We start from the raw sequence: 14,892 nt of genomic DNA, 5'->3' as shown, positions 1-14,892 counted from the left end.
TATTATAAATTATCTTCATTTTGAAGTATATATTGTTTTGTTTTGTTTTGAGGAACCTACACATTGTGAGGCTAACCCTGACCTGATCTTTGAAGATATGGAAGTTATGACAGACTTTGAATTACATGTACTTTGTAAACAGTATCGACACATTAATAACTTCCAGTTAGACATGGACTTGATTTTAGATTCTGGAAAATTTCGAGTTTTAGGCTGCATCTTGTCTGAATTGAAACAGAAGGTACTAAAGAAGAATACTGCTCCTTATATGTTTCCCCAGTTAGTTCAACTTCTTTGAAACAGTTCTGGCATGATTTGACTTTCTTGAAGCTTTAGACTGTGTTCTACATTCTTCTAGAAACTGGTGTTTGAGCATTTTTTGGATATATTTGGGCATATGTTTTCCTGATTACTCTTCTTCCATCTAACAGAAGTTAGTAGAATATATCTATATTGATGTTTTTAAAAAATAATTTTAATTGTCATTATTTCATAGGTGACAATCTATATAGTTGCTTCAAAATTAATATTTTGAAGATATTGATACTATGTAAAATAAATTAATACTACAATTTATATGTGAAATAGATTTGTAAGATCACAATCTAAGTAGTACTTAGTAGCTATTCCCATTAATTAGTCTTAAAAATAAATTTTAGGTCAAAGTTTAGAAGATAATTTACTTATACGTAATCTAAAATAAGAAACTTTAGCTATGATTGTTATTATTAAAGAAGCAGGTTTTCATTAGATACTTATAATTTTATTTTTTATGTGTCTAATTAATATATGTATTTCCACAGGGTGATAGAGTTGTATTATTTAGCCAATTTACCATGATGCTGGATATTTTAGAGGTTCTCTTAAAACATCATCAGCATAGGTACCTCAGATTAGATGGAAAGACTCAGATTTCTGAAAGGTTGGTATACTTTAGTTTCAGAAAATCTCTCCACCTTACCCTCAAATAAGAGTAAATGTTAGAATTTTAAATGTCTAGGGCATTTGATGGAATTGTATTGCTTTGAGTCTTACGTTTGGTTACTTTAAATCATTCATTAACTTAAGATGAAGAAAATTTAATTTTTGGTCTGAATCGTATACAAATATATTTTGAAACAACTACTAGAATTATATATTTGTCAGTGTTTTCTCTTTAAAAATCATTTTAAGTCTAAAACACTTTTATCTTTAAACCAAGGTTATCTTAAAATCTTGGGCTTTTCATATTTTAAGGGTAACTGAGTAAGTTTGAGTTTGTTTTCTTTTTTAATTCCCAGAGTTTAAAAAGATTGTCTTAGTTGAAATGCTTTTTCTAGTGTGTTTAAACTGCATCGTATCTTTGGTTTATTTTTTTTTATCAGCCAGAGTAAATTTTTTTTTTCCTGCATTAGAGTAAGAAAAGAAGTCTTGCTAAAAGAGAATACATCATTATAGTTTGATTTTGAGATTGATTTTGAGTTCATCGGGTATATTGTCTATGAGTCACAGCTGGCAGACTCTGAGAAGGTTAAAGATTGAATAGCTGTGTGCAGAATTTAGAAAAGCCAGAAGTCATTAAACAAAGGACAAAACAGTCCTTTAGCAATTAATCAAATCTGAATAGTTAGAGTTAGTAGGGAGATAAATGGTATAGAAAAGAAGTTGGTGAATTGGATAGGTCTTTTCAATAAAATAGCTACAGGAAAAATAACTAGAATGCCAAGAGCATGTATTTACATCTTCAAGTTTATTTTCCATGGGAAGTGATTGTTTTCAGTTTTAATTATATACCCTTTTGTGAGATTTAACCTAATACATTTGTCTTATAGGATTCATCTAATTGATGAGTTTAATACCGATATGGATATCTTTGTGTTTCTGCTGTCAACAAAAGCTGGTGGCCTAGGAATAAACCTGACTTCAGCAAATGTTGTTATACTTCACGATATTGACTGTAATCCTTACAATGACAAACAAGCAGAAGATAGATGCCATAGAGTAGGCCAGACTAAGTAAGTGTTTGCAGTTGAAATTTATTTGTAATCAAATGCTAGTCTAATTTGTATAGAACATTAGAATATGATCTGTCAGATGTCCTGCCTTAGTTTTTATATTTTCAGCAAAGCATGGCTTCCGCTGTATTTTATACCAACCAGTGTTGAATATGAACTCCACCATGTAATCTGTTCATATTCTAGTCATTAAAACAGGGACTTCCCTGGCAGTCCAGTGGTTAGGACTAGGTGCTTTCACTGCCGAGGGTTCAGGTTCAGCCCTGGTCAGGCAACTAGGATCCCACAAGCCATGTGGCGTGGCCAAAACAGTAAAAAATAAATAAAACCACCTCCCACCCCCAGTCCAAGTAGTTATGCAGCAAATGAAAACTAAGTATTACCAGTGGTCCAGCCCCTTTGAAAAAGATTAGTAATTACTAATTAGTAACTTGCTTGTTACACCATGTAAGAGCCAGATAGACTGGGTAATGTGCGTACGATTGCTACCTTGTTACCTCATAGGAAATAGATTATGTGAGCTGTAGATATTTTAGGTGAAGGTTAAATTAGACATTGGTCACAGGACATAAAGAGGTGAAAATACCTATAATTCAGCTCTGTTCTCACATGTAAACAGCAGACAATCAGTGTTTTCTTTGTGGAGTATTTTACTGTATTTCCAAAAGACATTGGTAAGTTCATTTATGAACCAAATATTTATCAGTACTTAAAGGTGGAACTAAAACCTCCCATGTAATCTTTATACTTTACTACACTTCCTTACTTTTTGTACTAAATTATTTCTTGGAACCTGATAAGCAAAGCATGTTCTTTTTAAAAATAGAATACCCTACCTCAACCCAGAGCTGTTTCTTGTAATACAGTTCTACCAGTAATTTTAAAGTACCGATATCTTTTTCTCATCTCTTGAATCAATAGGAAATGATGTTTAAAAGTGACGTGCTCAGAAAATGTCAATCTCAAGTAGTTTGAATAAAAGAATTTAAATTTATGGATGTATTTGTTAAACAATTTTCAAATTATTCTTATTGCATTCTAAGGTGAGTTATATCGTTTATATATATTAAGTAATTGTATATTATGTAACCAATGGACATATCTTGTATTTTCCTTAGAGAAGTACTAGTTATAAAATTAATAGGCCAAGGGACAATCGAAGAATCCATGCTAAAAATTAATCAACAGAAATTGAAACTAGAACAAGATATGACCACAGTAGATGAAGGTAAGTTATTTGTCAGCGTAAACTTTATTTATATGAAAAGGCATCAACTTAGCAGTAGCAAGGGGATAATAAAGATGGTTTGAGTCCTTAACTTGGCGTGCAGTTTAGGGATAGCGTGGGAGAATACAAGCATACTTACTTCAAAAGTACTACAATAACTAAGATCATTTTGCCAGAACTGATACAAACACTTTGATTTTGAAAAATTCTGTCTCTGACATCAAAATATCCCAGAAATAAATTAAAATTGGGTCTATAGTTTTAGCTACAATTTTATGATTTACTTACTAAGTAATATTTATGAATCCAAAGATTTAAAGTACATGGCATAATATTGTTATTAACTCTCACATTTATATTAACTTCATTTTGACGAGCCAAATACTCATTTCACTAGAGTGCAATAAAATGCATTTATTCAAAAATTGAATAATTTCAGATTAAAGAGCAGTTGGGTACTACAAACATTTGTCAAATAAGAGAATCCTCTCCATTTCCTCCATCTTTTTGAGGAGAATAATTTTTAAGGTTTTAAAAGTTTAAATTATATATGTATATATATATATATATATAAAATACATTCACATAGTTCAAAATTCCTAAGATATTAAAGGGCAAACAAAAGCCTCCTTATCACCCAGCTTCCCCAGAAAGATGACACATTAGGGTTTGCTTTTTTTTAATTGTATGACTAGTTGTTTCTGCGTCTTGCTTTTTTTATTTGCTGTTAAGTTTGGATTTCATGGGCTATTTTCAAATCTATGGACGAGCTTGGAGGCAAGCATGTCAGTGAATTCCCTGAGAGTTTATGCAGTAGTTTTTGTTCCTAATCATGTTTTTTACTGAAAGGAGAAGAGTAGATAAAAGTAGTCTCAAGTTTAGACTGTAACTGGGGTCTCTGTGGTGACACAGAGAGAGAGAGAGAGAGAGAGAGAGAGACCTGGATAAGTGTCTAGATACTGGGGTCTTGTTCAATTGAAAAAACAATTTTTTTAAGACAATGATTGTATCTTTGGACTGAAAATAAGTGTAGATGAAATGATTTCTGTTTGGTTGGATTTGGGAGTTTTGTCTTTATTTTCACTATTCAGATTGTTACATAAAAAAAAATTTTTTTTTGTATATTTTCTTTTATTCTCTTTTACACCTTGCATTGAATTTTTTGGTAAATGTTTTTATTTAGTGAACCTGAGGAGTAAGTACTATGTGCTGTATGAATAGGATATGATCCAAACTATATCTGCATATCTCTGTCAAATCAAAAACAGAAGCTGTAGACTGCTGTGCTGGCAATGTGAACACAAGCACAGAGGAAGTTGCCCTAACATATGTAGGAATACGGGAATATTTTTAACAGGGAGTGACACTGAATCAAACTGGGCCTTGAAAGATTATTAAGAATTTCACCAAAAGTAGAGAAAATTGGAGAGAAGAAATACATTTCATAAAATATTTTTATCAGAATTTTAACACCAGTTTCTGACCTGCAGGTGACGAAGGGAGTATGCCAGCAGATATAGCCACATTACTAAAAACATCAATGGGCCTGTGAAATAAGAATTGTTAATTCCTAACTGATGATGAAATATCAACTTGGTGCACTCAAGGACATTTACATTATGATGACCATGGGGTTTATGAACATTTATAACTTTTTATAATTTCCATATTACATTTCTCATAGTATGGACAACTTTTTTGCCACTAACTGAATTCTCCAGATGCTCACATGTGAAATTTCAAAAAAAAGCCACAGATACGTAGTCTTGAAGATGTTAAATAATCATTTTACAAAACAGTTTTCTGAATGGGGATTAGTTGGTGATTGTTTGTAACAAATACGCTAATGCTTTAGAAATGTCAGTATTTTTGTAATTATTTCTACCTCCAAATATATATATATATTGTCTTTCACTGGATAATATGTGTAGATTTTTACATGTGCCTTATTTGACAATGCTTATGTCTTGTTTTTGCTCGTCTCATTTGAAGTTCTTTTTTATTATGTTAAAGAATGCAGCTGTATAGATTATATAGCTTTCATTTTATTGCTATTTGAGACAGATGTTCACCACTGTCAACAAGAACTCAACATGAATTTAAAGGTGGCATTCCATATACTAACACCCCCAGGTCCTCCCAAGTACTTCTGTTAAAACAGATTTGTTTGGCTAGGCACTAAGTTGTTTTCCAGTGAATAGTAACTAAAGAAGCCCTTATCTTGCTCCATGGATTAATTCCTTCTGTTCATTTCCCAACTGCACTAATTGTGCTATTACTCTGCCTATTCTTGTGCATGTTTTCATTGATTTCCCTCTCCTGGCTTTTGCTTCTCTTGAAACTGTTGCCCAGTCATTTCTGCTCCAGTTCTCTTTACTCTCTAAATAGTAGTTTATTCCTGCCACATCTCCGCACATCAGCAAAATATTGGTGACATTTTTCTAGCCTGGCAGAACAGATTAACAGGCTATTTCACTTCAAAGCAGACTGAATGTGACTTCATTTCAAGGCAGCATTAGGTACTGCATGGAAATAGGTCATTAACTTTAAATTCTTATCAAAATATAACTTAGCAGTTTGCAGAATTTCCAGTATGGGACCTCCTAAAGAGAGCCATTGTTCAATTCCAAATCAGTGTGGGTGACAAAGTGAAATTTAGAAGAGGTAAAGTTGTCTACTTGATATTTAACTCTTTATTAAGTCTTTCTTTAAATTTTTGCCTGTCAGTCTATATTGCTGTTTTATTATACATCAGTTTCTTTGTATAACTTGTGAGTTTCATGTGTTTTGTTTTATTATGTAAATATTATTATAAATAAACTTATTTATAAATCAAAGATTTGTTAATTTTTGGAGATTATACTTTCAAGACCTCCTGACTTCCTAAGTTTTTAAGGTGATATAATCCTCGACTTAGAAGGCTAATGAAGCTCTTACATTGATTCTTCAGATACTGTAGACTCTGAAAGCTGATGAGTCAGTAGACTTAGCCAATCTTGCAAGTGTATTGAATATACTCAACACATTTTAGTGTAATGGGCTGAAGGGACCTGCAAATAGTATTAATACCTCCTTCTGCATCACAGTACCGAAATCGCTTAGTGAAATGTTGAGAATATTCTAAAAATCGCATAATGGATTTCTCATAACTTTCCTGTACTAATGTATCTTCAATGATAGGCTGTTTCTTTTGTTGTCGTTGTTAAATCCATATTTTTATTTTAATGAATGTAGTTGGGTTCTCCCTGTAATGCCATATTATGTTTTTGGCATAATAAAAATATTTGTGATCATAAGTTGTATTTTCGCACCCTTAGTAGTTTCTAAACTTTCATCCCTTTACCCTTAAAAATGCATAATATGGAAGGACTTCCCCGGTGGTGCAGTGGTTAAGAATCCACCTGCCAATGCAGGGGACACGGGTTCGAGCCCTGGTCCAGGAAGATCATACATACCGCGGAGCAACTAAGCCCGTGCACCACAACTACTGAGCCTGCGTGCCACAACTACTGAAGCCCATGCACTCTAGGGCCCACGTGCTACAACTACTGAAGCCCAGGTGCCTAGAGCCCGTGCTCCACAACAGGAGAAGCCATGGCAATGAGAAGCCCACACACCACAATGAAGAGTAGCCCCAGCTCAGCACAACTAGAGAAAGCCCACGCACAGCAACAAAGACCCAAAAAGAAAAAACCATAATATTGAGCACAAAAGAGATGCTATTGTGTGCTTAATATCGTCTCTTTCTCAGTAAACTGGTACTTATTACTTTGGGTGTATTCTCATTAGTCCCTTTATTGGACTGATGTCAGTAAATATCATAATCCATTGTCAGTAAAGAGCCTATGAAGCCACAGTTGTTGGAGTAGTATCTTGGCCGACTGAAGCAACTTATGTTTTTGTTGATACAGGTCACACACAGGTAGAAGACGTATGTGTTTTCATAACTGTATTTCTCACCCCATAGACTTGTAACTTTATACCAATAGATAATCTATGTTGAAACATTAATATTGCTCCTAGTTATTGGTGTTATTGTATAGTGATTAGATAGGAGCATCGGGAGACTTGGTTTCCATTTGTGTGACCTTAAGCAAGACACTTAAATGGTCCATAAAATTAAGGAATTGATTGTTTTAACTTCCCAAAAGGTATGGTTATTTTTCTGATTATAATATGCAGTTCCATTTCTACTCTGATTAATTCATGTTCTCTCACACTTGCTTACTTGCTCAGTGAGGAGATGTTTAATTTAGATATAGGATGGGGTAATGGAATGTGTTGTCCTTTCAGTGAACAAAAGATGACCTAAAGGTTATGATGATGCTATGATTGAAATATTTCCTTATAAAACATGCTGTGGTTGCATTTTCTGTTGGAATTATGATAATTATATGTAAACAAGTGGGGCTGATTATCTTAGAGTTTTCATAATTTAGATAAACATTGTATCTATCAGTTTTACTAAATTCTGTTTTCAGTAAAGTTTGTCAGAATGTAATTATGTGGAGGAAAATGAACGTGCATAAGAGGGAAGAAAAGTTTCTACCTTCATTAGAGTATTATTTGAATTTCTTCTGTGAAAGGTAAGTTTTTTCTTTAGACTGCCTTGATGACATGATTCAGCGCTTTGCAAATGAGAGTCGTTTATAACCTATTGTCATTTCTTAACAGCCACTGACAACGGTAAGAAGATGTAATCCAAAGAAGCAAGGTACTTGGGAAATACACTTTGTTTTTCTGTGTAATCCTTAATAATGTGTACAGTATTTAACTTCCTTTTCCTGAATTTCATAGAGCATTGTTGGGAGGAAAGAAGCACCTTCAACAAGGTCACACTTAGATGGACTTGACTTTTCTTTCTTCCTCCCCACAACCTCTCCCCCCTTTTTGCTTCTCAACTACATTCTCCTTCCTCTGCCCTGCAGTTCACGGATAAGGCCATCTATTTTGTTTATATGTTTCCTGATACAACATGACATACTAAGATTAGACTATTCAATATTAATAATATTAACAGGTAAATTGAACTAAAATGTGATGTTCCAATATAGTTATGGTTTAAAATAGGTTGGGATAATCTAAATATATAGTTATTTGGAAGATTTCTATATAAATGGCTTGTTTATATGGGCAGTTCTTGCACAGTAGTGTGGGACTGTAGAAATTATTCAAGTTGAAAGTGTGTAATCACTGGGGAAAATGATTCTTCCATGACCTTTAAGAATTTTGTCAGCACATTATAAATGTATAAGTGAACAAAATAGTAAAACTAATATTCAGTACACTGTAAAATATTAGAAACATTAAGGAAGTTTTATTTTTGTAAAAAAATTTATCAGAGTAGTTTGAACAGTACCTTCCTATAAAACTTGCAAGCACACATTTTTTTTTTTTTTTTTTTTTTTTTTTTGTCTCTTGGTAAATAGTCATAATCCTAAATTTGGATCAGCTTCCAACATTTTATTGCTCTTTCAATGTCATGAAATATCCCTATTCTTTTTTCTTTCTAAATAGACTTTATTTTTTCGAGGGGTTTTAGGTTCATAGCAAATTCAGCAGGAAGTACAAAGAGGTCCCATGTACCCCTGCTCCCACACAGACACACCTTCCCCACTATCAGCATCCTGCACCAGAATGGGACTTCGTTACAATCAGTGAAAATGCATTGACACGTCATAATCACCCAAAGTCCATAGATTACAGTAGGCTCCACTCTCGGTGGTGTACATTCTATGGGTTTGACAAATGAATCCATTATAGTATCATACAGAATAGTTTTACTGCCCTAAAAATCCATTTACGTTTCCTCCATATCTTTTCATGGCTTGATAGATCATTTCTTTTTAGCACTGAATAATGGTCTCTTGTTTGCATGTACCCCAACTTACGTATCCACTAACCTACTAAAGGATATTTTGGTTGCTTCTAGTTGTTGATACAGCTACCACAAACATTCATGTGCTGGTTTTCATGTGGACCTGTTTTCAACTCCTTTGGGCAGATACCAAAGAGTGTGATTACTGGATCATATGGTAAGAGCATTTTAGTTTTGTAAGAAACTGCCAAACTCTCTTCCAAGGTGTATGTGCTGTTTCGCATGCCTATCAGCAATGAAGAAAAGTTCCTGGGGCCCCACCAGAATGGGACATTTGGGTGGTGTCAGTATTTTGAATTTTTGCCATTCTCATAGGTAATGGTATCTCCTTGTTCCTATTTGCAATTCCATAGTGACATATGATGTTGAACATCTTTTCATATGCTTATTTGCCATCTGTATATCTTTGATGAGGTGTCTGTCCAGGTATTTTATCCATTTTGTAATCAGGTTTATTTTATTGTTGACTTTTAAGAGTTCTTTGTGTATTTTGGATAAAGTCCTTTTGCAAATGTTTTCTTCCTGTCTGTGGCTTGTCTTCTCTTTTTTTTTTTTTTTTTTGTATTGAAGTATAGTTGATGTACAATATCATATATGTTACAGGTGTACAGTATAGTGATTCACAATTTTTAGTTTTTTTATTCATTTTTACTGGGCTATAGTTGCTTTACATTGTCTTCTCATTCTTTTGATCTCAATTCTTATAACGTGAGGGGTTTTTTGCTAGTCTCACCTCCTCTGGGATATCTTCATCTCCTTTGTCACAACCCGTTTCCTCATTTATGTCAATAAGTTTGCCTTCACCAAGTTCTTCTGGCTGCATATCTAGAGCCTCTTGAACTGCAACAGCATCAACATTCTCGCAGCCAGCTCTTTCCATTTATGTTCAATTTGAATTTCCACCATTTTCACTTTTCATTTCTTTATTGCACTTTAATCTTTGTTGGTGAGTTCCCTTTTTCAATTATCCATTTTTGTAAAATGTCAAGTGGATTTATCACTAAGAAACAACACTTTGCTTTCTGTGCACGCATGACAGATGCGCAGTGATCAATCACTAACAGATTTTGAAAGAAGTGTCATGATTGCTCATATATCTATCTGTTATTTACATAGTGATTTGTGGACTGAAGAGCTAGCAGCAAAGTTTATACTTTATGCAGTTACTCAGTTAATATGGCGTGGAAACTGAAGTCCAAAGCTTTTCAGGGTTTTTTTTGGAAAATGTGTTATGTAACTAAACCATTGTGACTGAAATTCATGCATGTCAGAACTAGTGCAAAGCGAAGCCTGCCTGTATTTGAAACTATTTTTCTTCAGTTATAAATAAGGTGAAGCTACTCTGAATAAAAAGGATACTGGAAACAAAACCCTTTTCTCCCCCAGCCCCTTTTTTCCTTTTTTTTTGATAAGCAGAATATGGCAGAAGTGAAAGTCTTGATGGAGCTGGGGAGGGGAGTGTGCAGGTTATGCAGCACGCTGATGTAGCTTCGTATCTGATGAGAGTGATGCTGTGAAGAATAATGAAGTTTGGAGGCAGCAGGCATCACCTAGAGTTTGGTTTGGGGCCTTCTCATTATCCAGTTGGCTATGGCAGGAATGCTTTGGACTTTCTTACGTAATGTCACCAGCCTGGGATGGTTGTCCAACAAATCAGGTTTAAAGACCAAAAGTGTGGTACTGCAAATTTCCCAGTAGAAATCTGCCCAAGTTACCTAGTTTAAAGGAAACAAATTTTCATTAGAACATAAAAGGCCTAACTTCTTAATCTAAAAATAGTTTCTTTTTAATTCAAAATAATGTTATTACAAGAGCAGAATGCGTGTATTATAGAAAATTATAGATAATACCATACTCAAAACACACAGAGGTTACTCACATTAACACCTCTGTATATGGTATTTTTTTATGCATGTGTGTGTATTTTTACTAAAATGAGATCTTACAGTACATGCTCTTTTGTAACTTGATTCAATCTCCATCTCCCTGTGACAATACATTTTAATCTCATTTAACACACCATCATTACTTTTCCATCTGTTCCAAAAATGTCCTTTATAGGATAAAGCAGGATCCATTCCAGGACCATGCATTTCATCTGGTTATGTCCTTTAACTCTCAATTCAGAACAGTACCCTTTTTTTCCCCATGTCACTGAATTATTGAAGATTCCACACTAGTCCTGCAGAATGTCCTGTCTTCAGGATTTTTATGATTATTTCATCGGTTCCTTTATATTGCAGAGTAAAAAGGAAGAGAGTGCAAGTTATCTTTAGAGAGTTCATAGTTTCAAGTTACATATTTTTGGCTAGCATACATTATATTGAATCACATCAGAAGACATATGTCTGACCATTAGTGTAACCCTAAGATTGGCCACTGGACAGTATTAGGATGATGGCAGCATAGGCCTACTCTTGTATACCTGTTTTTTTTAATTTGTACACTTGTTTCGTGCTTTTATGACTAGATACTAATCTGGATGACATTACTTTTGTCTCCATATAAATCAGTCAAAGAATGAAGTTTAAATATGGATTATTCTTAGTTTTCCTTTTATTTGGAATTTAATAATGCTGATTTCTAGTGTTTTATGAACTTGCTTACTAAACACCTGTCAACTAGGAGAGTCTACTGGTTAGAGGATTCAGAGTTCAGGCAACAAATATTTATGGAGTACCTACTACGTGCCCTGTATAGGTCTGACTCCTGGGATTGACTAGAGAGCAAGATGTGATGCAAACCCCTTCTCTGGTGCAGCTTTTACTTCAGAAGCAGGAAGACAAACGTCAAGTGTGGTACGGGGGATCGGCCAAGATGGCAGAGTAGAAAGGCCCTGAGCTCACCTCCTCTTACAGGCACACCAAAGTCACAAGTGTCTGCAGAACAACCATAGATGAAGTAGACCAGAATCTACCAGAAAAGATCTTCTACAGCTAAAGACATAAAGAAGGAACCACACGAGATGGGTAGGTGGAGCTGACTCACAATATAATCCAGTCCCTTACCCCCAAGTGGGCAATCCACAAACAAGAATACTTATACTGCAGAGGTTCTCCTATAGGAGTGAGAGTTCTAAGCCCCATGTCAGGCCCCCCAGCCCAGGGGTCCTGCACCAGGAAGACAAACCCCCAGAGCATTTGGCTTTGAAGACCAGAAGGACTTAATTTTGGGAGTTCCAAAGAACTAGGGGAAATAGAAACTTCACACTTAAAGGGTGCCCATAAAATCTCACACCAGGACCCAGGGCAAAAGCAGCAATTTAATAGGGGCCTGACCTACTTGCTGGTCTTGGAGAGTCAAGGAGGCAGCTGCAGCTCAAACTAGAGACATAGAAACTGGCAGCAGCCATATTTGGCAGCTTTCTACCATGTAGGCACCATTGTAGGATCCTCCCTCCAGCTCATGAGTGCCAAGACCTGGCCCCATCCAACAGCCTGTAGGCAACAGTGCTGGGGAGCCTCAGACCAAAGAACTAACTGGGGGGGTGGGGGAGGACACAGCCCCACCCATCAACAGACAGGCTACCTAAAGACTTTCTGAGCCCAGAGCCACTCGAGACATGCCTCTAGACCTGGCCCTTCCCACTAGAGGGCCAAGACCCAGCTCCAGCCACCAATAGGCAGGTGCTGGCCTTGCGCTCAGGAAGCCTGCATTAGCCTCTAGACCAGACTCATCCAACCAGTGGGCAGACACCAGATGCAAGAAAACCACAATTCCACAGTTTCTGGACCCAGCCTGCCCACAGCAGGCCAGACCCTGCCCTGGGACCAGCTGGGCCCTGGCTCTGCCCACTAGCAGGCCAACACAAGCTGTGGGACACCCCAGACCCAACTGTATCAAGAACTGCCTCCCCCACCTCCACAGCAATCTGACACCAGCTCTAGGATCCCTGGGCCCTGCAGCAAGATTCCCACATTCCAGGACCAGTTGTGACTGCCAATAGTCCAGCACTAACCCCTGGACCTAGCTTCACCCACCAGTGGACAGGAACAGCCACAGAGTCTTCTGGATCCCGGCTCCATCCACCAGTGAGCCAGCACTAGCCCCAGGACCTCCTGGGGTTCTGAAATCAGCCCTCTTGTGACCAGGCCCCACTAACCAGCAGCCTCCATACAAGGCAAGGCCTGGCAACCAATAAGACTAGGGACAAACCAAGCCTACCAGACCACCCACATAGTCAGCCTGCTGGCCACAACAGAAAGCCCCTCACAGCCCTCCTGGGGAAACCCTAGAGCATATAGCTTGGGTGACAAAAGTGGAGTGCCCTGCTGGAACGCATAGGACGTCTCCTACAGAAGGCCACTTCTCCAAGTTTGGGAAATGTAACCTACCAGATACATAAAAATACAAATAGCAACCTAGACAAAATAAGGCAGCAGAGGAACATGCTCCAGACAAAGGAACAAGATAAAACCCTAGAAGAACTAAATGAATGGAGATAAGCAATCTACCCAAGAAAGAGTTCAGAGTAATGATCATAAAGAAGATCAATGAACTCAGAAGGAGAATTGATGCACAGAGAAGTTAGAAGTTTTTAACAAAGAGTTTGAATATAAAGAACAACCAAACAGAGATGAAGAATACAGTAACTAAAATGAACACACTAGAAGGAATAAACAGTAGACTAAATGATAACAGAGGAATGGATCAATGAGGTGGAAGACTGAGTAGTGGAAATCACTGATGCTGAACAGAAAAAAGAATGAAGAAACATGAGGACAGTTTAAGAGACCTCTGGGAAAACATCAAGTACACTAATATTCACATTATAGGGGTCCCAGAAGGAAAAGATAGAGAAAAGGGGGCTGAGAACATATTTGAAAACATAGTAGCTGAAAAATTCCCTAATCTGGGAAAGGAAACAGTTACCAAGTCCAGAAAGCACAGAGAGTACCATACAGGATGTGTGTTCTCAAAGAGGAACACACGAAGAGACGTTGTATTTAAAATTACAAAAAGTAAGGATAAAGAAAATATTAAAAGCAGCAAAGAGAAAGTGAAGAGTAACATACGAGGAAACACCCATAAGGCTGTCAGATGATTTTTCAGCAGAAACTCTGCAGGCCAGAAGGGAGGGGCACATTATATATAAATCCTCTCTCTCTCTATATATATATATAGTGATAAAAGGGGAAAACCTATAACCAAGAATATTCTCCCTAGCAAGCTCTCATTCCGATTTGATGGAGAGATCAAAAGCTTTACAGACAAGCAAAAGCTAAAAGAGTTTAGCCCCTCAAACGAGCTTTACAACAAATTTTAGTAAATTCTCTAGGCAAAAAAGATAAGGACACAACTAGAAACAGGAAAATTACAAAATGAAAAAGCTCACTGGTTTCAAACATACAATGAATGTAGGAAATCATCCACACACAAAGCTAGTAGGAATGTTAAAAGACAAACGTAGTGGGGACTTCCCTGGGATTCCAGTGGTTAAGACTCTGCCTTCCAATGCAGGAGGTGCAGGTTTGATCCCTGGTAGGGGAACTAAGATCCCACATGCTGTGGGGTGTGGCCAAAAAAAAAACTTAAAAAAAAAAACAGACAAAAGTAGTAAAATCATCAATGTCCACAAAAAGCAGTTGAGGGATACACAAAACACCTAGATGCAAAATATGATATCAAAAACAGTAATCATGAGGGAAGGAGAGTACAATTGCAGTGTTGTTAAAATGCATTTGAAATTAAGAGATCACAGCTTAAAACAATCATAAATATATACAGAGAGAGAGACTGCTATATAAAAACCTCATGGTAATCACAAACAAAAAATCTATAATAGAAAAGAA

At 36.3% G+C, this 14,892-nt stretch overlaps 2 protein-coding genes across 8 annotated transcripts in view; one reads left to right on the top strand and one right to left on the bottom strand.

Moving 5' to 3' along the window:
• Positions 1 to 6,933, top strand: part of SMARCAD1 (SNF2 related chromatin remodeling ATPase with DExD box 1) — a 70,810-nt gene extending 63,877 nt beyond the window's left edge. For 3 of the 7 annotated variants that reach the window (XM_070045610.1, XM_030865657.2, XM_030865656.2), the window contains exons 20-24: positions 53 to 241; positions 804 to 922; positions 1,812 to 1,994; positions 3,113 to 3,222; positions 4,713 to 6,929. In XM_070045610.1, the coding sequence (XP_069901711.1) occupies positions 53 to 241; positions 804 to 922; positions 1,812 to 1,994; positions 3,113 to 3,222; positions 4,713 to 4,774 (663 nt within the window). In that variant the 3' untranslated portion in view covers positions 4,775 to 6,929. Of the gene's footprint in view, positions 1 to 52; positions 242 to 803; positions 923 to 1,811; positions 1,995 to 2,915; positions 3,038 to 3,112; positions 3,223 to 4,712 lie in introns of all 7 variants that reach the window. The other 4 variants (XR_011377491.1, XM_060299786.2, XM_030865661.3 and 1 more) reach the window with 4 other exon arrangements.
• Positions 6,934 to 10,527: 3,594 nt separating this feature from the next.
• HPGDS (hematopoietic prostaglandin D synthase) overlaps positions 10,528 to 14,892 on the bottom strand; it is a 28,706-nt gene continuing 24,341 nt past the window's right edge. The window contains exon 5 of the mRNA XM_030865655.2: positions 10,528 to 10,815. Within this exon, the coding sequence (XP_030721515.1) occupies positions 10,651 to 10,815 (165 nt within the window). The 3' untranslated portion in view covers positions 10,528 to 10,650. The remainder of the gene's footprint in view (positions 10,816 to 14,892) is intronic.

Source organism: Globicephala melas, chromosome 5, assembly GCF_963455315.2.
Source record: "Globicephala melas chromosome 5, mGloMel1.2, whole genome shotgun sequence".
Lineage (NCBI taxonomy): Eukaryota > Metazoa > Chordata > Mammalia > Artiodactyla > Delphinidae > Globicephala > Globicephala melas.
Note: the sequence above shows the minus strand (reverse complement) of the source record. Positions and strands in the feature narration are given on the sequence as shown.